At 42.8% G+C, this 24,800-nt stretch overlaps 1 protein-coding gene across 4 annotated transcripts in view; it reads right to left on the reverse strand.

Annotated features, from left to right (window-relative positions):
* slc4a11 (solute carrier family 4 member 11) overlaps positions 1 to 20,820 on the reverse strand; it is a 61,636-nt gene extending 40,816 nt beyond the window's left edge. For 3 of the 4 annotated variants that reach the window (XM_058077329.2, XM_058077324.2, XM_058077323.2), the window contains exons 1-4: positions 20,557 to 20,820; positions 8,110 to 8,160; positions 5,478 to 5,594; positions 822 to 865 (exon numbers count right to left, since the gene is read on the reverse strand). In XM_058077329.2, the coding sequence (XP_057933312.2) occupies positions 822 to 865; positions 5,478 to 5,594; positions 8,110 to 8,160; positions 20,557 to 20,593 (249 nt within the window). In that variant the 5' untranslated portion in view covers positions 20,594 to 20,820. The remainder of the gene's footprint in view (positions 1 to 821; positions 866 to 5,477; positions 5,595 to 8,109; positions 8,161 to 20,556) is intronic. The other variant, XM_058077330.2, reaches the window with a different exon arrangement.
* Between the last annotated feature and the right edge of the window lie 3,980 nt (positions 20,821 to 24,800).

Consider the following 24,800-nt stretch of genomic DNA (forward strand, 5'->3'; position numbering starts at 1 on the left):
CACGGTAGTAGGGTGGTTAGCATGCAGACCTCACAGCTAGGAGACCTGAGATCAATCCCATCCTCGGCCATCTCCGTGTGGAGTTTGCATGTTTTCTGCGGGTACTCTGGTTTCCTCCCACATTCCAAAAACATGCTAGGTTAATTGGCCACTCCAAATTGTCCATAGGTATGAATGTGAGTGTGAATGGTTGTTTGTCTATATGTGCCCTGTGATTGGCTGGCCACCAGTCCAGGGTGTACCCCACCTCTCGCCCAAAGACAGCTGGGATAGGCTCCAGCACCCCTGCGACCCTCGTGAGGATAAGCGGTAGAAAATGAATGAATGAATGAACGCTTCACTTCGCTTAGATTTGTTTTCGGTCCTACTGTTTCGGTCCTGTTAGCATGATTTCAGTAGTTTTACTTTGCAGTGGTTTCCTGTTGCATGTGTTTTATAGTGATTTCTGTGTTTTAAGCAATCGGACCTTCACCCCCCCTCTTCCACCGCCTCAAGCCCTCCAAAAGGCGATGTAGATGCTGAATTGTAGTAATTGGATCAGCAAAAGTCCTCCAACATGGAGCACAGGACCAGAACCTATTGACAGTGACAGCAGCGTGTCTCGGTCCTGCGTTGACAAACCTGTGTCAAGTTGTGTTTCTCATAACCGTTTTTAAGGGCCTGGCTGCGTGCACATGGTTGCACACGAAGCTCATGAGTGCTTTACCTCGCCACTAACGAGCAGTTTGTGTCACGGCTAAACAGGCGTCGGCGTTCCAAAAGCCGCCAAGAGGTCGTTAAAAGATTGACATGACTTCTTATTAATGAAGTTTGAGGCTTACCTTCCTGGATGTGTTGAGCAGCACGCAGCCTGAGTCATCGCTTTCTGTGAAAAAGGAAAATAAATATGCAATTATTACATCAAATTTACACTCGATACTTCCTAATAATAGAAGCAAATACGGAAAACGGAAAACCGGAGCCAGGAACCAGGTACTCAACTAGTTACAACAACATAAATAAAGGACATGCAATACTGAACAAAACAGCGTTCAGTATTTGAAGAATCATAACTTATCAACTTGTGAACAGATTGATGGGCTGGAAGGGAAAGTGGATGTCCGAAAGAAGCACAGCGACGATATGGATCGCATTATACCGCAAATGATGTGCAACAGGTGATCAACTTTCTGCAATCAAAGGGGTTCTGCGTTCCGATGTCAAATTTCGGGTCACTTGGTAAAACGGAGGACCGGAGGAAGCCAAAGCACAAATTAAAGACATCAAGGAAGTGGACAAATAGTCAAGATGACATCATCACCTCCACCCACCCGATAACCTGTTTCTACGGACCTCCGGGGCGGACCTCCGGGGCAGACCTCCGGGGCGGACCTCCGGGGCGGACCTCCGGGGCGGACCTCCGGGGCGGACCTCCGGGGCGGACCTCCGGGGCGGACCTCCGGGGCGGACCTCCGGGGCGGACCTCCGGGGCGGACCTCCGGGGCGGACCTCCGGGGCGGACCTCCGGGGCGGACCTCCGGGGCAGCACACCAGGGCGCTTGTAGAGTGTGTCCGACCACAGTGCACCTTGCTGGGCACTGCCGGTGGCTCCACATGCTCTCTAACCCGGTTCCCCTGACCTCCAGGGTGGCACATTGGGTAATTAGAAACTTGGAAAGTGGTCCATGAAGGTCCAATCCCAGTGTGCCTTGCAGGGCCAGGTTCCTTGTTCCAAGTTCATTCAACAAGACGTCTGATCTTTTAAAGAGAAGGATGACGATGGCAATAACAGCATGACTTTTGTGACGTTTTTTTGTGTGTGTAACATCTTTCTGTGTACTAAATACGTATTTCATGTCACAACAATGATATGAGAAAATAGCACATGGCTAATATAGCTGGATGTTTATTTATATGTGTGTCTACAAAAGCATAATGTAGCGTTTTATTAAAATGAGACGTAATGACACTTTTAACATGACCTCAGCTCCATCAAGTATCTCTGAGGCTTTCAGGTCCATATGGATAATAATATTATGGATAATAATAATAATAATAACGTAGATGTAGAATATCGTGGATGGCCCACATTGCCAAGTTGGGAAAAATCACGCAGTCAGGAGAAAATCTTTCCTTCTAAAAAGAGAAGACGAGGAGAGGAGCGCCTCACAGAGCACAGATAAGACTTTTAATCCACCCGTCTCAGAGAGCCGAGCGGCGATAAAAAGTGGGAAGAACCTTTCATGGTCGGCATCTCGGTTACGTAATCTTCCCTTACCGCCGTTTACCGTGGGGAGGACGTTATTAGCTTAGCACGGGCTTTCCTCCTCCGCCTGTCAGGGAATCAATCACAGCTACGCCCCCCCCCCTTCTCAGCCAACAGGAGACATCATCCTATCAATGTGGTCTGCAGGGAGGAAGGTGCTCGTACTGTGGCCATGAGAAATCACAGGGCCACAAGTGTAAATACAGTAGAAGACTACTGATATAAGACAACACAGACCCCTACTGGAACTAAAAATAGGTCTTGTTTCCAAATACTGGTCTTGAAAATGACTAACAGGATCCTGAATATAAGACAACAAGTCTTACAGTCAGGGTTGGCTTATATTCACCTGGATCCCAATATAAGACAACACAGACTCCTACTGGAATGAAAAAACTTGTCGTGTTTCCAAAAAAACGATCTTGACAAAGACTGGCAGGATCCTGAATATAAGACAACAAGTCTTACATTCGGGGTTGGCCTATATTCATATTGAGCCCAATATAAGACAACACAGACCTCTAGTGGAACTAAAAATAGGTATCGTTTCCAAAAACTGGTCTTGAAAATGACTAACAGGATCCTGAATATAAGACAACAAGTCTTACAGTCAGGGTTGGCTTAAATTCATCTGGAGGCCAATATAAGACAACACAGACCCCTACTGGAATGAAAAACATGTCTTGTTTCCCAAAAAAAAAGGTCTTGAAAAAGACTGGCAGGATCCTGTATACTGGAACCAAAAATAGGTCTTGTTTCCAAAACTTGGTCTTGAAAATGACTAACATGATCCTGAATATAAGACAACAAGTCTTAGTAGGTTGGCCTGTATTCACATTGAGCCCAATATAAGACAACACAGACCTCTAGTGGAACTAAAAATAGGTATCGTTTCCAAAAACTGGTCTTGAAAATGACTGGCAGGATCCTGAATATAAGACAAGAAGTCTTAGAGTCAGGGTTGGCTTATATTCATCTGGAGGCCAATATAAGACAACACAGACCCCTACTGGAATGAAAAACATGTCTTGTTTCCCCCAAAAAAGGTCTTGAAAAAGACTGGCAGGATCCTGAATACTGGAATCAAAAATAGGTCTTGTTTCCAAAACTTGGTCTTGAAAATGACTAACATGATCCTGAATATAAGACATCAAGTCATACATTCGAGGTTGGCCTGTATTCACATTGAGCCCAATATAAGACAACAGAGACCCCTACTGGAATGAAAAACATGTCGTGTTTCCAAATAAAACTGGCAGGATCCTGAATATAAGACAACAAGTCTTACATTTGGGGTTGGCCTGCATTCATATTGAGCCCAATGTAAGACAACACAGACCCCTAGTGGAACTAAAAATAGGTATTGTTTTCAAAAACGGATCTTGAAAATGACTGGCAGGATCCTGAATATAAGACAAGTCTTACATTCGGTGTTGTCCTGCATTAAGTCAGCCCAGACACCAACTGGAACAAAAAACATTCTTGAAAATGATGAGGAAATAAATATGAACCTAATACAGTTCTGCTTTTATTTGATTATTATTTACTTGTTATGTTGTTAAACCATTTTTCAAACTATTACCATTTTTCAACTATCAAAGCTGAAGCTGAAATGGCGTTCTTGCTTTGACACAAAACAACAATCCCTCAAAGACAAGGAAGACCAGGAATATTCCTGAACGTTGTTGATCAGGACACTAAATCCAGTCCAAAATGAATAGAAAGTGCACTTTGTTGTAAAGTGAAATTTACTGTGTGACGACCTTTGAGAAACATAAATCTGGACTCCATAAAGTGGTAATGATCACTAAATAATATTTCCCTCCTGGGATTTAACGACACATCCTAAAAAGCCTCGGCGGCGTGCGGCATGACAAGCTACGTGCAAGGGCATCAATCTTGAACACGCTGGGAGGCGTTAACCAAGGTATCGTTAGTGTGCTGCAGTTAAACATCCAGCAGGCGCGACGTCGTAAAGGTCGAGATGGAATATCATCCTGGAGAAGCGGGCAGACCACTGCGTCATCCTGACATGCAAACATGCAACGCGTGACGGGGATGCGTTCATTATAACCGGCAGATGTTGGCGAGATGATGCAGATGCAAATGCTTATTTCGCTTCTTATCCAGCAGCAAAGTCAGTAAATAATAACTTGTCACATGAAGTCATTGTCATGATGGTTAGCCTTGCATCGACCATTTCTATCGTTATTCTGCATCCACTGTATGAACGCATCTAACCGCTCGACATCATGCTCCTTTTCGGCCTGTTTTGCTAACAATATTTATTCGTGTTGTATTCTCGCTTCCATTATAGCAACTGTAAATGTGTTAGCATCCACAATTAAGATTATTAAGGTAACTCATTTGCTACCAAAGATGTATTTATTGTGTACGTTTTTTTTCAACCTGACCGCTCGCGCCCAAAGACACATTTATATGTCGTTGCTCAGTTAGTTTGCGTCTGTGCAATTGTGTTGCCAACCTTCTGTAAGCTAACAGCATCAAGCGTGTTAGCACCTCTACATGAGTTAGCATCTCAACGTGTGTTAGCTTCTCCAAAAGTTGTGACATTTGGTGTCATCCAGAGATTTTCGCTCCCCTGTCAAATTCAAAGCTAACAGGTTGTCTTTCTCCGACCCCCAACCCCTTACCAAAGTACACCTGAGACTGTTGCCATGGAAACGGTAGCCCGTTGCTCTTCCAGAAGGGGCACTGGGAGGCTGCCTTCCCGTCGACCGGGTCAAAATCTTGAGCACCTGCAGCCGAGGAGCCGTCATTCCAGTCAGCGCCTGACATCTGGTCGCCATAGTTACGCAGCCAGGGAACGCCACGAGGAATTATTAGAAAAGTTCTCTGACGGCTGACAGACTGGAAGAGGCTCATCTTCTGGAGTGGGCGGGGCTGTGTCGATCATTTAGCTGCTTTTTCTAGTTCTATTTTCAGTTTGTTTGCCAACTTGACGGCTCCAAAGATTCTTTATTTAGAGCGTGACCCACATAACACATTAAACGTAACTGTGTAACATCCGCCGCTGGAAATAGTCCTGACTGATGTTCAAACAATACGACTGTCAGTCAAAGGACTTGGAAAAACCAGCACAAATTGCGCTGACCTCCACCAAGGCCCAATGGCTACACATTTCATTCTGTAAAAACTCGATATGTCCCAAACCGATATTGATATGAGATGATATTGACCTGCATCTGAAAAGTCCAGGTTTAGAACTGACCTGGTCCCGGGCTGATCTGGTTGTCGTACAGGTGGATGTCATCCTCGCATGCAATGGGAGAGTCCTGCCCCTCCTCGGGCCCCTCGTGGTCCTCGTCCTGCTCCACCTCCCTCTGCTCTGAGGACACAAGGACACGGCGTCACCTGCTGCACCTCAAAGTGTGTCTTAGCTTTACTGCTGCAGATAGATGTTAGCATGAGCTGTCACATCCTCATTGACATGGCGGTCGCTCTCCGAGAACACATCTTCATCAACGTCTTTATCAGTGGACCTTCTAGCAAGGATGCTATGAGGCCGCTTTGACTTGTTACTCTACGCTGGCGTCACCTCCGACCTCTGAACATTTGAATTCAACCTCACATTCGGGGTTGGCCTATATTCATATTGAGCCCAATATAAGACAACACAGATCTCTAGTGGAAATAAAATAGGTATCGTTTCTAAAAAATGGTCTTGAAAATGACTGGCAGGATCTTGAATATAAGACAAGAAGTCTTACAGTCAGGGTTGGCTTATATTCATCTGGAGCCCAATATAAGACAACACAGACCCCTACTGGAATGAAAAATGTGTCTCGTTTCCCCCCCAAAAAAGTTCTTGAAAAAGACTAGCAGGATCCTGAATACTGGAACTAAAAATAGGTCTTGTTTCCAAAACTTGGTCTTGAAAATGACTAACATGATCCTGAATATAAGACAACAAGTCTTAGTAGGTTGGCCTGTATTCACATTGAGCCCAATATAAGACAACACAGACCCCAACTGGAATGAAAAACATGTCACGTTTCCAAAAAAAGCGGTCTTGAAAAAGACTGTCAGGATCCTGAATATAAGACAACAAGTCTTACATTCAGGGTTGACTTGCATTCATATTGAGGCCAATATAAGAAAATTAGTTAGTCTCGAAAAAGACTGGCAGGATCCTGAATATAAGACAACAAGTCATACATTCAGGGTTGGCCTGTATTCACATTGAGCCCAATATAAGACAACACAGACCCCTACTGGAATGAAAAACATGTCACGTTTCCAAAAAAAGCGGTCTTGAAAAAGACTGGCAGGATCCTGAATAAAAGACAACAAGTCTTACATTCCCAAAATGACTGAAGACTGAGTTGTCACATCCTCACTGACAAGGCGGTCGCTCTCCGAGAACACATCTTCATCTACATCTTCATCGGTGGACCTTCTAGCGAGGACGCTATGAGGCCGCTTTGACTTGTTACTCTACGCTGGCGTCACCTCCGACCTCTGAACATTTGAATTCAACCTCACCCGCTGTTTGACTTTCAAACCACGTCAACGGTGAGCGGCTGTGTGTGAAGCGGTGAAATGCTGCTGACAAAGTCAAAGCTGCTGAGGAATCTGGTCTGACGCGTTTTTAACGAGCCAGCGTGCGCCTTGCTTCTTGCTAATGAGGGGGATGCTAAAGAGGAACAAGAGCGGAGAAAATCACGCTCAACGTTACTTCCTCTACGCCATCATTTGATGCAACGTGTAAGATACATTACCTCCACCAAGGCTTTGTCACCTGTGAAATCACTGAACATTTAGTGTGCTAAGGACATCAGGGAACACAGAATAAGATGCTACATAAACCCACCAAATTACAGTCGGCCCTCAGTACATCACTCCCTCGCTCTATCACGTTATTCTGGCTGCTGGGCATCAGTAACGACACAACACATAGTGGAGACATGACATTACATCACATTACCAACACACTGCATGTAGCCAGCCATAGCATGTCCAATGTGTAGTAGGTTGAAAATAGGTTTTCCTCCTATTTTGTGTGGAAGTGGTACGTAAACCTGACTGTACATCGTATTACCAACACACCGCATGTAGCCAGCCATGGCATGTCCAATGTGTAATAGGTTGAAAATACGTTATCTTCCTATTCTGTGTGGAAGTGGTACATAGACCTGACTGTACATCACATTACCAAAACACTGCATGTAGCCAGCCATAGCATGTCCAATGTAATAGGTTGAAAATAACTTCTCCTATTTTGTGTGGAAGTGGTACGTAGACCTGACTGTACATCGTATTACCAACACACTGCATGTAGCCAGCCATGGCATGTCCAATGTGTAATAGGTTGAAAATAAGTTATCCTCCTATTCTGTGTGGAAGTGGTACATAGACCTGACTGCACATCACATTACCAACACACTGCATGTAGCCAGCCATACCATGTCCAATGTGTAATAGGGTGAACATAACTTCTCCTCCTATTTTGTGTGGAAGTGGTACATAGACCTGACTGTACATCACATTACCAAAACACTGTGCGCAAACCACTCGACCGCCATGCAGTCTGCATTTCATTCACATTATGTCAATTCCGCAAGATTCCGTGTTTAACAGTCATTCACCAATTCCGGAACTCACAGGGCTTCTGTGTATTTGTAGTGATTTGGCCCTCAGTGAGGCCTGGTCGGGTCGTGTTTTTAGTAAGAAAATAAGCACCCCTGCTGTCCTGACTGCAGTATGGCTGACAAATTGGAAGGTGAGGAAGCAGCCGGTGGCTCCGGCAGTCCAACCACAGCCCACACAGCAGCATGTTTCAGTGTGCATGTTGGACGGCATTCAAAGCTGGCATATTGCAGACCTCGTGGTAACTAACTCACCCATTTCTTGAAAGAAGTATCCATTCTTGGACATGCCAGAGGGAGGCGCCTCTGCAGGAGACAAGACAACAAGGAGTCATTAAGGTGACCTGCAAGGGGGCGCTATGCACTGAAATGGCAACAAATGCATCATAACAGAGGCTGCACAAGCAACTTTTTAATGATGTTCCGACAGTCTGTCTGTGCGTACCAAATGGGAGAAAAATCTATCATTTCCCTCACTTGGTTCGCTACGCCTCCTGCACGCACTCAAACCACCCTCCTTACTCATGGATGTGATACCGCCTCTGACCCCCCCGCCCCCCCAGAGCGAGTTGCAGGCTTTGTTACGCATCTTAAAAAGTTTAAAGGTTGCATCTATGAACCTTGGCCAGGATTTTGAGAGCCCCTCTATGGGAAGGTGTATAGCAGGGGTGTCCAAATTGTGGCCCAGGGGTTATTAGCGAGCCGTGACACATATCGGTATCGGTGTTATCGGTATCAAAAAGTGAGAATTGGACAATATCGGTTTTTAGTAAAAAAGCCAACATCGGACATCCCGAATTATGATAACACACAAACGCAAAAACAAGCATATTATTAAATAATAACTTTGCACCAACTCAATAGCTAGCAGTAGCATCCAACTGCTAGCTAGAAGTCCAGTTACACTGCACTGTAAACAATTACTGACATGTTTTCATGTCTTTAGGTCTCTTCCATGCATTTGAAGAATTTATTTACTTTGTTTATCTGGAACATATAACGGTTTTTAGTTTTTTTGATTATTCTTATTGTATTTTACAGTAACAGTATTCAGGTCGACACTGCCCGTTTAAATAAACATTTGTGTGATTTATATGTAAATAATATGTAAAAATTCTCTGTAATTTAACAGGCAAATTGTAACAGTGTAATTTTACAGCAGTATGTTGTTAATTGAGAATAATGTAGGAACTGTAAAATTTATAGTTTATATTCTCTACAGCACAGTACTGTGATACTTTTACAGTAATATACTGTTGTTGTCGATCACAGTACTGTAATTTAACAGCAACATTTGTTACAGTGTGATGTTATTGATGTGCTATTTTCCTGACTCTAATTGATGCATATTTATATCCGGGTTAAAAAAAAAAAAGCTCCATCTCACTTAGCACAAGTTTAAAACTTGAGTGTTGTATTTTAATGTCCCCCGTCCCCGATATGAGACAATAAAGTCCATCAACATCCTGGTCTACTTTGCAAATCCGTGTCTTCACTGCACACAATAGTCATTCATCACGGCTTAATGCCGGAATATTACGCAGCCTAATGAATGATTGCACCATTTACATTTTAATTCCTTTCCACTTGGGATTTGCCGGGTTGTGGAGTGTCTCGGCTGAGGCGCAAAGAAAAATCGACTTAGATCTGCCGTTGTAAAGAAAGTCATTGCAGACAAATGACATTTCAGTCCAAGACACAAGTGACCGTTTCACTTTACACTTTAACCTCAGTTAGCATGCGCTCCTATTACAGTGTTTTTCGGTTTAAGTACAAATAATTTCCCTTGGTTACCATACATTTTCCAGTTAGCGTACAGTGTAGAGCGCATCTTGTCGTGTCGTTAACTCATTAGTTCCCAGCCATCTTTCAAAAGACGACCCCCATTTTGACTGATCTTTCATTCTCCCCTACGATACGGAATCTTCCGCACGCTACACTCACTTCCTGTCATGCACTTCTGCCACCTTGTGGCCGTTTTTCTGGCTTAAAATTGCTCTGAAGTGAAATCCATTAGTGGGGAGTTGCATCATCACCTCCTTTTGCATCTTGCATACAAAAAATACGATGATACAGGTTCATAAAAACGCATTGGGTGAGGTAATACACAGCAGGAATCCAACTGTACTCGTAACGTATTTTTATCTCAACGCGTCCTTGCAAGGCATACTAACAAAATAGAAACCGGAACAGGACATCATTATTCCCTAGCTCACTGGCATGACTCCGTAGCTCTGTGTTTCCTAGTGTTCCTCGAACGCACCATAGTTGTGTGCTCCGAGACAAAGTAAGAATTCCACAGAAATGTGTCCGATTACAAATATCTTTCTCATTCATCGTTGTTCCCAAAAGCTGATGTTGTGTGTGAATGAATCTTTGATGACACGTCCGTGTTGAGCGCTAGTGTTCCTATTTTGTTGGGTGTCAAGTCAATTGATGCTAGCACACTGGCTGTCACCCACAGCAAACAATGACGTGATAATCATCTCTGTGGAAAACAAACTACACGCCCGTCTGTGTTCATTTTGGGCTTTTAATTTGATGCTGTTATATATTTGTAGAGATGTTTCTTCTCCATCGGTAGGTTTAATGTGGAATGTAACGTGTTAATGACGTGTTGCATTCGCTGACGTTTTCATGGGGCGGTAATGGGGACGGGGTTGGAGAGGTCGGAGCCTTGTCAGAAAACAGCGCAGCTCAATTTGGAATTAGGGAATAATCTGGCGAGGAGCGTTTGTCACACTCAGACGAGGCCGCGGTGCAGCCGAGACGCGATGAAGGTTATTCGATACAAAAAGGGGGGGGGGGGCTTCATTAAGCATTAAGCTGCTCATGTGTCCATTTTTTTTCAAGCTGGAACCACACCAGAACATTTCCTTCTTAAAAAGGGAGCCAAATGTCTCTGATGACGACTAACTATAGTCTGAGACTTACGAAACCATTTCCCTGTTTGCAGCAATTACCCCCCCCCCCCATCCTTGTCACATGTGAAGACTTTGGTTGCAAACATTCTTACAAGAAATCATCAACTTAGGACCTGCTAACTATGACTCTATATATTATATATATTATATTTATATTTTATATTAGCTGCTTTCATTCAAACGATGTGGGAGAACTGCTGTGGTCGTATGTTTTAATAAGGTTAACGCTAAAGCACAAGATGTTTCATAGCCTGCGTTCGAAACCGCATACTTACTACCTATGTACTACCTATTCTACCTACTTCTCATACTAACTCTTTGAGTATGCAGTGTGTCTACACTGGCAGTATGCCATTTTTGAGTATGCCAGAAGTTCCCGAATGCATACAACAAATGTTGAGTACCTCAACATTTCTCGCGTCATTAGGCCTATTTTTTATTTTGGGGGGGGCTTCAGACCCCCTAAAATGTTCTTAAGCCCCCTATATGATTTGATATTTTTTATTGTTTTTTTTTTTTACAAAAAAAATCTATGACAAATTTTATATAATAGGGCAAAACCAGGCTAATAAGCAAGCCAATAAGCAGGCTAATACTAGCCTACTACTACCAGTAGTAGTAATAATCAGAAGAAGATAATATAATAATAATTATATTATTAGACAACCGTTATAAACTCAGATTCAGTGGCAATCATTAGGCCTATTTCAGCCCCCCCCCCTTTTTTACAAAAGTTTTTACAAAAAAATCTCTGACAAATTTCATATAATAGGGCAAAAGCAGGCTTAATAAGCAAGCCAATAAGCAGGCTAATACTAGCCTACTACTACTAGTAGTAATAATAATCAGAAGAAGAATAATGATGATAGTAATAATAATAGGCTAATTAATAATAATAATTAATAATATAATAATATTTATTATATTATTAGACAACCATTGCAAACTCAGATTCAGTGGTGTCATTAGGCCTATTTTAGGGGGAATTCAGCCCGCCCTTTTTTTTTTCAAAAAAACATCTTTTTTCAAACCTTTATTTTATAAATTTTTTTATTTTTTATAATTTTTTGTTTTTACTAAAAATCTCTGATAAATTTCATTTAATAGGGCAAAAGCAGGCTAATAAGCAAGCCAATAAGCAGGCTAATACTAGTAGTAGTAGTAGTAGTAATAATCTGAAGAATAATGATGATAGTAATAATAATAGGCTAATGAATAATATAATAATGATTATGATATAATGGATGACTGTCCACTGGACAGAATGCTTGCAGAGCTTGAGCAGTGGTTTTGCAGTGTAGATTGTGTGTACTTGTGTACATTTAATGGTGGCCTAAAACTATTGAGTATCTCTACTAAATCTGTCCAAAAGTGGGAAAGTTATATCCCGCTTCTTGTTCCTTATTTGGTTTTTGGATTTTTTTCCACATCTACGACATTCATTCATATTATGTGCATCTCCAGGGGGCTACATACCAGGACACCCCACCCCCCGTCCTGGCCTCCACCCTGCGGGAAGACAAATCCCGTTACGACCAAGGTAAGGAGTTTATTAGGGTGTCCCTACCAGGGTAGGACCAGCCTTTGGTGACTAATTGTGCCTGCGGGCATTCTTGGCACCCGTCATTGTGGAATCCCGTGTGGGGAGGGAATTCCTCCCGACCTTCCAGAACATCATTTTGATACAGGCGTGTGAGGGCGTGTTAACGCCATACACCACGCATGCACTGGGGGTTCGGGAGGGGGGGTATGATGCACGTTTGCGCACATAAAAACATGTGTCCCAAGAGGTACGGTGACACACAGTCAAATGTTGTCCTCTAGGGACGGCACACCAGGAAGTCCGAGAAGAACGCTCCGATTGGCACCGAAGCAGGAATGAAGACTGGAGGGAAAAAGGCTGCAGTGGCTACCAGCGACGCCATAAAGTCAACCTGTAATGATGCTGCAAATGGGCCTTGTGTACTGTACTGTACTACTGTACTACTGTATTACTGTACTACGTCAACTGGAGGAAACAACAGAAAAATGGACAAAAGTACTGGGACACCTCCAGATACCGGAAGTCAATTGGAAGCCTAAAATTTCCAAACTGTCTTGCTGAAATGAAGACTGAAGAGATTCAAGGACAACTTAGTACTCTAGTACACAAAAGTCTAGTCCAAAGTCAACATGAGCCCCGTTTACATGAGGAGTTTTTCCTCTTTCCAAATGGAATCTTTCCGAATGACTTTTCCAAAAACAATGGTATACATGGAAAGGAATATTCCAATCTCTTGTCTACAATCAACAGAATAGTCCATGGGTAGTAAAACGTAAACATCAACATCACGTGATACAGACTTCCATGAGTGTTTCTTTCTCTTCTTTCACTTTCACTTTAAATTGCCCCTCGGGGATAAATAAAGTGTTTTTGAACTTGAACTTCAACTTGTTCATTCATTCATTTTCTACCGCTTATCCTCACGAGGGTTGTGGTGGGTGCTGGAGCCTATCCCAGCTGTCTTCAGGCGAGAGGCGGGGACACCCTGGACTGGTGGCCAGCCAATCACAGGGCACATATAGACAAACATCGCCAATATTTTTACTTCACCAAAGCCGCCGGCGAGCACACGAGGTGAAGACCGGATTATTTGATGAATGTTTTTATCCAAACAACCTTGAAGCGCTATGACTCACGGGGAGGGGAGGGAGAGGAACAGAGAGGGAACTTTTGTTGCGGTGAAGCATCCTTGTGATTAAACGGCGTATTGAAGCACATGGTTCTGACTTGAAGAGTGCGGTGTGGCCACGCCCTCCTGTTGTTTACACTGCAACATCCAAACATTGGAACGGGGGAATCCGAAAATGCTGCTGTTGTTGTCTCACTCGCTCTACTGTCTCACCCCCCCCCCCCCCACCCCCTCAGTTTCTCTTCTTCTTCTTTTTTGTGGTTCTTCTTGCTCCGGTCCGGCCGCTCCAAATTCACAGGCATTTACATCAACAATACTAATTTTTATAAATAAAAATAAAAATAAAAATAAAAATAAAAATAAAAATAAAAATAAAAATAAAAATAAAAATAAAAATAAAAATAAAAATAAAAATAAAAATAAAAATAAAAATAAAAATAAAAATAAAAATAAAAATAAAAATAAAAATAAAAATAAATAATTTTAAATTTTAATTTAAATTTTAATAATTTTAAAATAAAAAATAAAATAATAACATAAAAAATCCATCCATTTTCCTCCGCTTATCCGGGTCCGGGTTGCGGGGGCATCAGTCTCAGTAGGTATTTTAGATATACTCAGGTAGTATTTTTCATTCCTTTTTTTAACTGTGCATGACATTTTTATTTAGAATTTGACATTTTTATAATTTTAAAGATTTTTTTTTAAATAAGAATGAAACATTTTAAATTTAATAAAAATTAAAAACATTTAAATTTAATAAAAATTAAAAAAAATAAATTTAATAAAAATTTAAAATTAATGCACAGCTAAAAAAAGTGCAGAATGACATGTCTTTAAAAACCTGACCGGGATGCCGAGAGAAAGGTTTGTGTGTGTTTCTGGAATTTGCAGCATTTACTGTTGCATTTGCACTGATGTCATAAAACTGGAGACCCGACTTGCTATTTTTACTAAATTTTGGAAAAATATATAAACCAAACAAAGATCTGTGACGGAAAACCTAAAATTCCTAAAAGCATATCGTAAAGAAAGTCTTTCTGAACCACAAACCACCAAGGAAGGCGGTCTCACACCAGCCATGGCTGGCATCAAGCCGACGGCTTGCAAAGCTGCACGCTAATCCTTACACCTGACAGGGATTGATGCTACACTGAGCTGGATAATGCCTTGGAGGGGGCTGTCGGGGGTGGCGGGCGCTCAGTTTTTGTGTGACGCAGGTTTGAATCCCTGTGCCCCTTTTTTCTCTTTTCCTTCTTCTTTGTCACCTCCTTTTTTACAGAGTCTGTCACGTCTATTTGTGTCCATTGTCCTCCTTTGTTGTGTTGCCATTGTATTGGCAGCTACCTTCATAATCAGCATCATTTATTTAGCTGTCTGATGCTCTGCCTGCATGCATCCATTTCTTTTCATGTTAACACTTGTACAAATGTTCACACCTGATTTGAAAAGTTATACAATATAGTCGTAAATTTACAAGTTTAAAGTCGGATATTGATGTGAAAAAAATTCGTAATATTCCAACAATAAAATCAACAAAACGAAAAAATGGAAACTTTATGATACAAACATAGCCTGACACAGCAATTATTTGACCTTTGACTTTATTCCTGTAATTTTATTCTCGTAAATTCACCACTTTATTCTCATAATATTACAAGTATTTTCTCGGAAACTTCTCAAAATCATATGATTTTTTGTTCATAAATTTGCAACTTTATTCTTGCAACATTCCAATGTTTTTCTCATAAATGTATGACTTTATTCCTCTAACGTTCTATCTTTATTCTCGCAAATGTACAACTTTATTCTCATAATATTATAATATCTCATATTGTTTTCTCGTAAATTTCCGATTTTATTCTCAAAATATTAATGTGACCCTAATATTCTGCCGTACGGTTTGACCCTGGAACATTCATTCATTCATTTTCATTCACACTCACATTCATACCTATGGACAATTTGGAGTGGCCAATTAGCCTAGCATGTTTTTGGAATGTGGGAGGAAACCTGGTCTCCTTGCTGTGAGGTCTGCGCGCTAACCACCCCACCACCGTGCAGCCTGCCCCTGGAACAGATGATTTCTATTTACATCATGCGTGGACATGGACAACAAGGGTGTCCAAATATGTTTCCCCCCAAATTGGGAGTATTTGGTACATTAAAGATGCTAAAAACCATCCAGTTTAGGTCAAAATATGCTAAACTATCCAAAAAAAACATCTTAACTTCGTGTTATAGGTGAGAAAGCATCATATCAAAGCATCATATTTAATAATATACAGTTGTCCCTCGCTACGACACGCTTGGAATTTCGCTGCGTCACTATTTCACGTCTCACATCTTAAGGAGGGATTACCGTATCACATTAATAATTCATTCATTGGATTTGTACTGGCTGCTCAGGGCCAATAGAAAAAGACAACATTATGGACCTGATATTGGATCTGATTATTTAGCTTTGCGTTGACATGATGCCAAAAAGACCGTATTGGCATGCCGCTACATAAAAATAGAGACATTGATAAGAAAACATTTCCGAGAGTACAATTTGCAGTACAGAACATGCAGTAGTGAAGACAGAGGCAGGATTTGACAGCAGAAACTGCTGTTCCCTGACAAGACGAGGAAGAGGAGGGACCAAAAGTGAGTTTTTTTCCTGCTAATTGCTTGCATATTCTCTTCTAGCCTTGGCTCCGTTCCTTCTTTTCTAGTCTGAACCCTCCAAGCTCACGTTCTGCTTTTTATTTATGGTATTTATGCTAGCAGACCAACATCTGCTCCAGCCTTCTTACTATCCTTTGTGTGCCTGATGCTAAGCTAATATTCTAGCTGGGCTTTTTCTGTTGGTGAATTAAATACGTCCATCAGGATGGACGCAGCCAGGAACTGGAGACGAGGCTTGTGGATGAAGATCAGAACGTTGAAAAAAAGCAGCTCGTCATGAATAACATCAGTTTCAGCAAGAACATGACGCAATACCCCATCTCTACGCACGCGTCATACGGCGATTTGGTGTTAGAACGTCTCCTGTGTGTTTCTGATTCCTTCATGTGCGCCTTTGATCTACATGACCGCACTCAACATGGCCGCCCAAATCTTGGAATAATTATCAGAGCGGCCGTCCGACATCGTTTTGTGTCGTGAACCCACAGGAAAACTAAAGAGTCCAGAAACTACACACAAGACATAAAAATGACCAGAGTGGGACATCGCCACCCGAGGCAGGAAAACAGTCAAGCATTGAGGACATAGACTATCAGAACAAAAGTATTGGGTCAGTGAAAGTGAATTTCGAGTGAAGTACAAGTCTCTTTCATGAATGGAATATTTCTATAGTTAAAGCATAAAGCCTGTTTATGACCGTCTAAATGCCCTTTTTAACATTATTGGAGCCCCCCAGACATGAAATAACACACGCATATTATCCTATGTGGGAGACATAATCATAGAAAATGAGCCAGACATAAATAACACTCGTGGACAGGAAGTGATGTCAGGGGTTGAAAGTCGAGTTTTAGCTTGGCGTGGGTTACTGTTCATTCCAGCCTGCAATAAAAGTCTGTTGTTGGGGTGATTAAGTCTGGTACTTGTGTGTCTCAACAAACATCACGGTAACACTACTGACGCCACCTAGTGACCATTGCAGAATACTACGTCAACGTCTTCGGAATTCATTACCTTTGCTTCATTCATTCATTCATTTTTTACCGCTTATCCTCAAGAGGGTCGCAGGGGTGCTGGAGCCTATCCCAGCTGTGTTCAGGCGAGAGGTGGGGTACACCCTGGACTGGTGGCCAGCCAATCACAGGGCACATATAGACAAACAACCATTCACACTCACATTCATACCTATGGACAATTTGGAGTGGCTAATTAACCTAGCATGTTTTTGGAATGTGGGAGGAAACCGGAGTACCCGGAGAAAACTCCACACAGAGATGGCCGAGGGTGGGATTGAACCCGGGTCTCCGAGCGGTGAGGTCTGCGCGCTAACCACTCGAGCGCCATTTTTTTAGCAAAAAAAAACGTAAAAAAAAACCATAAAAAATGTCTTTGGTATTGAATGAGTTAATTTAGGCAAAGGAAATAAAAAACATTTGCTTTTAACAAATAATCTCCAAAACAGCAGGATTTATTCATGGGAATATTTTAGAGTGCCCCCTGCTGGCCAACACACACACTGCAAGTGTCAAATAATACAGGCAGACGACTCGGACAAGCACAATGCCAAATTGAGAGACTGAGCCAATACAGAATACAGACGGCGTGCACGTACGCTAGCGTAATGAATTTTTCTGTCTGTGTGTGTGTGTGTGTGTGTGTGTGTGTGCGTTGCCATAAATCTTGATTCTTTTGTGTGTAAACTGTCAAATTATGGAGCTTGAATGAATGATAAGTGTGTGTGTCGTTTGTCTGGAGGTTTTATGATATTCCAGTGCTTGTGTGTGTGTGTGTGTGTGTGTGTACTGTATAATAATTTGGATGTGTGTGTGCGTGTTTTGCCCAGATGGCTGCTCGCAGGCTGCAGTGTGTGAGATGCGTTGCCAGCGGTGAATACTGATCAGAGATCAGTGTCACACACACATACAAACACATGCACATGCACGTGCACACTCACGTCATCCATCTTCATTTATACATACACGCACACACACAAATGCGGTGCAACTACTAATTCACACAGCAGCGTGTCCTCCATACTGCCAGTAGGGGGAGCACTTTGTCTTTAGCGTTACTGGAATGTATAAACGTATATTTGTGGTGCACCCGTCCACTGTCCGTGTTTTGTTGTTGAGGCTTAACCATACGTGTGTGTGTGTTAATGCCTGTGACCTTGACCATTGCTTCATGACCTTCAGAGAGGAAGCCGACAACCATCAAAGTCTAATGTGGCTTTTTTCACAACACGGTTGCCACTTATTAGCAAAGGTAACAGAGTACAGGGTCCCTCATTTAGGTTCCCAAAATAGCCCGCAATAATTGAAACTTGCAAAGAAGCTTGTGTTGGTTGAAATAAATGATATGATATTACATTATTTTACATTACATTATATTATTATATTTTTCTATTATATATTTTTATTGTATATTACATTATTTATTATATTATACTATATTATATTATATATATTTTTATTTTATGTATTATTTTTAAAATATTTTGTTATTATATATTTTTTAATAATTATATATGTAATTTTATATATTACATTAGCTTTATTTTTATTTTATTTTATATTTTTTAATATTTTTTATTATATTATATATTTTGTATTTTATTTATTATTTGTTAAATATTTTTTATTATATTATATTATATTGTGTTTTATATGTGTTTTAATGCTGTAAAACCCCATCACCATACAGTTTTACGAGGCACAAAGAGGTGATGATGCAACTCCACAATATAAGAGATGATGTTGGTGCAGTTTTATGCTGGAAAAACAGCCACAAGGTGGCAGAAGTGCATTTTCTATGAGCTTGGCCTGCATCCCTCCCATGGAAATCCATATTCGGCAACAACCAGGAAGCGAAAAGGCATCTTGGAGTGTAGCACATAAGAGGTTCCGCATTCCAGGGAAATGTAAACGCATGCCCTGGAACCGTATTCTTACGGTGAGAGTCCATGAAAAGTGAACCACGGCGGAGCGAGGGAGCACTGTACTAATTAGTGGCTTACTTCTTTTTACACTTGTAAGACTGATATGACTTGGCGTCACGTTGTTTTCATTAGGACCACGTTGGGGCCATTCTGATGTCAGCACTTGGACGATACTTGCATCCCCATCTCGACTGGTGCTGGCATCGAACCACTTGTCTTTGTACGGGTACGTATTTCACAGCCAAAGCCCCGTGTTTCCAGGGGTTTCAAGCTCTGGCTAACGCCTGGATCTCTGCTCCTTTTCAGGCCACGGGAACACTTCTAGTCCCTCACTTCCAACATATAGCACACAGGATTGATTCCAATGTATAGTTACACCCCTCACTACTTCTTTAAGGATGTTTCATGGTGACTCGTCTATGTTCGTATCCTTGAACACCTTTCTGGATTGTGTTTGACAAGACTGTGCATGTGTACCTAATAAAGATGCCTGGGGAGGTCGCGTCACAATTAATTCCCGGTTAGAGCCCAAGGTCACGACCTTGTCACTCAGGTGACCACCTGCGGCAATGGCAACAACCGTAACGTCTCGATGTAGAGGGTGTAATTATTGGATGTGCAATATAAATGCAAACAGCATCAATGGAAAGTCATTAAAAGAAAAGAGACGTTTGTGTGTGTGGTAAACCTGAGAGTCAACATCTTTACACACACGCTAATGAGCCAATGCAAATGACTCTTGTGGCCCGGCTCACAGACAAACACACGCACACGCACACGCACACGCACACGCACACGCACGTGCACACATCACCAGTGCTTGAGAGCAACACCTCTCACACTAATATTCTGTCATATTATCCCTCACAGTACACCCTCGTGCACACACTCCAGATAATAATGCCGTCTCACGTGCACACACACACACACACACACACACACACAGGGATTGTGTGCCTTCCCAGACAAAACCAAAGTGAGGAGGAGGAGGAGGAGGTAGCCGCATCGCACCTCCAAATGGACTCTGGGCTCTCCGAGGACCTCTCTCACCAGCATGCACACGCACGCACACAGACACACACACAAATACACACACATACACACACACGTGCGCACGAGAAAGTGCATTATTGCCTTTTCTCCGCATTCCATCTGCTCCCGCTCGCCAGCCAGGTGATGTGTGCTCTCTGCGACGTGACTTACGACATACAACACAGCAAAAAGAAGAGGAGCAGGGGGGGCGGGGGGGTTTGTGTAATTTTTAAGTGTGTGTGTGTTGGGGGGGGGGGGGCATCCTGGAGCAGAAAATAAAAAAGTCAAAGATGACTCGGTGGCAAACGGAGGGAAAACAACAAGTCGCAAACATCTGGCGTGGAAGTGGGTTGCATTTTATAGGGAGGGAGGAAAGGGAAGGGGGGGGTGCTCAGGTTTCAGCAGGAAGGGAACCCCAAGGTTCTCCCCCAGCAAGGGGTAGGGGGGTTTTACGGCGTCCACTTACCCAACGGCACAAAATGAAGAACTTTGTTGGTCTCCATGGCTGAGCGCGTGGCGGCGGCGGCGGTGGTGGCGTGGAACGCTCACACGCACACACTCACACACACACGCACGCACGCGCACACACACTTCCTCTCTCCGACCGCCTCCCTCCCTCCGCCCCCCCCACAGAGAGTCAACCCATCATGGTGGTGTTATCCCGGACTGACGAGTGCCAGATCACCTCTACTCTCTCGCTGGGCTTCCTCGCTCCGACTGCCGCTCAGACACATGCAGTGACTCAGCCTGGCTGCGCCCGCACGCTCGATGCCGCGCCGTTGGGTCCTAGTGCCGGCCCACGGCGACACTCCTCCCACCCGGAGCCTGTCGCTCGCATCCTCATCACATGGCCGGCCTGTAGGCGCACGTTAGAACACGCCCCTGCCCTCCGCCCCTCCCGGAAAGAGGACAGGATGCAACACGTTGCGGGGCGCCATCGCGCCACTACACTTAGTTTGTGCGTGAAGGTCAAAGTGTCATCATCAGCGTGACTGACGACAGCATCGCTGGACTTCAACACATAACATGTCCGCACACGCACCCTTCATTTCTTCAGTACTAATATTTGATTAGTATTTATTATTAGTGTGTAATTGTATTTATTCTTTGACAGTAAGTGACAGTAAAATTAGAATACAATCCTCCCCGTCTCTCTTTAATTGCCATTGTTGTGCTCGCGATAAGGTTAGTTAACAAGCTAAATGTATAGAAGCATAATCCAGGTTTAAGATTCAAAATATTTGTATTTTTCACCAAGAATTTGTCAGGGAATTTGATGAATCGGGAATATGTGTGTGTGGCAGTGGCGTCATTAGGCCTATTTTAGGGAGACTTCAGCCCCCCTAAAATGTTCTTGAGCCCCCCTAAATAATTTGATATTTTTTATTGATTTTACTGATATTTTTACTGATATACTGAGATTTTTATTGATGATATATATATATATATATATATATATATATACTAATTCGGTTACATCCTCCCGTGATAGCAGCATGCGGTCGCTGGCGGATCAAAAAGTTCATTTGATCATTTGAGTTCATTAAGAACATTTTAGGGGGTCTGAAGATCCCCCTAAAAAGTTCTTAAAATGTTTTTAAGCCCCCCTAAATAATTTGATATTTTTTATAGATTTTTTAATAGATTTTTTTTACAAAAAAATATCTGACAAATTTCATACAATACGACAAAAGCAGGCTAATAAGCAAGCCAATAAGCAGGCTAATACTAGCCGACAACTACTACTAGTAGTAGTAGTAGTAGTAATCAGAAGAAGAATAATAATGATAGTAATAATAATAGGCTAATGAATAATATAACAATGATTATGATATGATTGATGACTGTCCACGGGACAGAATGGTTGCAGAGCTTGAGCAGCGGTTTTGCAGTGTAGATTGTGTGTACTTGTGTACATTTAATGGTGGCCTAAAACTATTGAGTATCTCTACTAAATCTGTCCAAAAGTGGCAAAGTTATATCCCGCTTCTTGTTCCTTATTTGGATTTTGGATTTTTTTGAACGTCTACTACATTCATTCATATCCTGTGCATCTCCTGGGGGCTAAGCCCCCCCCCCGTCCTCACAACCTAGTGACGCCCCTGGTGTGGGGCAAACATTGAAGCAGATGACTTAATAAGAATGATTAATTGAGTAGTTGTGTGTTGAGTCTTGGAAAAGAAGCGATGGTATTTGAGGGGACAGGCTGGCATCCTCGCCATGTTTAGCTGCTTTAAGACGCCCCCCCCTCCCCCTGATCAGGAGGTAGTGAATCGCCTTGACCTTGACGTGTGTTATTGCTCAACAGGTGATTACTATCCAGCCTGATCGATAACAGGAAGCGTCCACGGCGGAGGCTCACCTTGAAGGAGCTAACAGAGCGTGAATGGCTTTTTCAGGACGCGGGAGGCGGAGAGGAGCAAAATGCATCATGGCTACCTGAAGCGACAGGCTAGAGCGTGGATACGATTCGTGTTGACGAGTCGGCGTTGGGACGCCGGGCGCCTCCGAGGGCCCCGTGCCGTGACAGGTCGTCCCATTTGTTGAGCGGAACTGAGCAGCGCAGCCCAGGCCTCCGGTTGCATTACAAATTCTGCCTTTTGACAGAAAAAGAGCTGTTTCTAATATTGTGACCCTCTTGGAGGCCAAAATATTAGAAACAGCTGTCAGTATGAAGGAGTACAGTAAGTACAACAATAAATTCCCATCAACAGAGACTATCACTCGCCAAATGAATGCAGACGCAACCTAATGGTGGTTATTACATAAAGCATTTGCGTTTTCCGTCATAGCGATGTCTCGTACATGTATTTACTAATTCGGTTACATCCTCCCGTGTTAGCAGCACGCGGTCGCTGGCGGATCAAAAAGTTAATTCCCTGCCTTGATGCGGATGCTCCGTGAAAGGTCGCTCATTTGCATACGTCTGCATATAGAACATCACGCCATGTGGTCCGCCCGCCGGCCCTGCTTTACATACGGACCGCTAGGCGCCGCCAGGGCCCGTGTGTCACTCAGTAGAGCCGGCCGCCGACCTGCAGCTCGCCTGGCCGACATGTCAATGCGCATGAATTTGAACAGGATTTAAGGTTCTATTTTCTTTGTGTTTACGTTACGACGGAGGATACTTTTTTAGAGTAAAGATTTTACCGTAGACAACTACAATGAATCCCATCTGGCATTTCTTTTTCTTTCTTTTGTTTTGCATCTGCCGATTGTGGTGACTCAATCATGCCACAATAGTACAGAAAGTCATGTTGCTAGCTACACTTTCCATCTTAAAGGTTTAAATAAAGGAATTTGGAAATGTCCGGTGGGCCGGATGAAGATGCTCGGTGAGCATGATGTGGCCCCCGGGCCGCAGTTTGGCTACCACTGTACTAGAGTGAAGTGGTTTATCCACCTTGTGGGGGAGTATCGTAAGAATCATTCATTCATTTTCTACCGCTTATCTTACAAGGGCCGCGGGGTGCTGGAGCCTATCCCAGCTGTCTTCAGGCAAGAAGCGGGATACACCCTAGACTGGTGGCCAGCCAATCACAGGGCACATACAGACAAACAACCATTAACACTCACATTCATACCTATGGACAATTTGGAGTGGCCAATTAACCTAGCATGTTTTTGGAATGTGGGAGGAAACCGGAGTACCCGGAGAAAACCCACACATGCACGGGAGAACATGCAAACTCCACACAGAGATGGCCGAGGGTGGGATTGAACTCGGGTCTCCTCGGCCCACTCGACCGCTGTGCAGCCCTATCGTAAGAATCATCAAATGAAAAATCCCTGAAGGTATCGTTTATGTTTCACATGAAGTAAAAGCGTGACACGTGTCCCGCTCACAGGAAATGTCCAAAGGTGGAAAAGGTTGGCTCGAAATCGAACAAGCTCAATTTTGCAGCGTGTGGTTTTGACAGGCTCAAGAGGAGGTCAGTTTCAGGTCATGAAGAGGTGGCGGACAGGCGAGACGTGACATATCATGTCAACCAGACTGAAGCATCGTTAGCAACTGAGAAAGAAGGCCCCGCCTTCAAAATGGTGACCGGTAGAGACATTGCTAACATAATTTTTTCCTAGGATATGAATGTGCTCGATGAGCGTCCTGAGTCGCCCTCCTAGCCTGTATATTTTACCAGAGCCGTCCAAAGTCATTTGTTGGAAGATAAAAGAAGCCTTTTAGGCACAACTCCATGAATAATCATATGACAACACAAGTAATGTTGGTTATCATTCTGTCAGTGATTATTCCACAAACTGAGCACAGAGTCGGGAGTATGTAAATATGTTTGCACAAATGTCTGCAGACAGTGCGAGCCAGAAGCCTTTCATGAAGTCATTTCTTTCCACCAATCCTTGGGAACGTAGTACTTCCTGGGTCCTTCTTGGGTAGGGGTGTGTATTGGCAAGAATCTGGCGATACGATACGTATCATGATACTAGGTTCACAATACGATATATCACGATACTGTTAACAAGGGCAATATTTTTTTTATTTTTCTTGTAGTTAAAGATTATTTCCTGGAAAAACTAAATTACAGCAGCAATATGCACTTACTAAACACATTTGTATTCCATTAGAACAGTATGTTATGCTGTATCACAAACTTTTCCTCTGGAAAAACCTAAAGAGTAGCATTTGGATAAATAAATCTTTAAGATCCAGCTTTAAATTTACAAAAAAAACAATAAAAAAACAAATAAATGATG

The sequence above is a fragment of the Doryrhamphus excisus genome, linkage group LG14, assembly GCF_037039965.1.
Source record: "Doryrhamphus excisus strain RoL-2023G ecotype Guam linkage group LG14, RoL_Dexc_Guam_v1.1, whole genome shotgun sequence".
NCBI lineage: Eukaryota > Metazoa > Chordata > Actinopteri > Syngnathiformes > Syngnathidae > Doryrhamphus > Doryrhamphus excisus.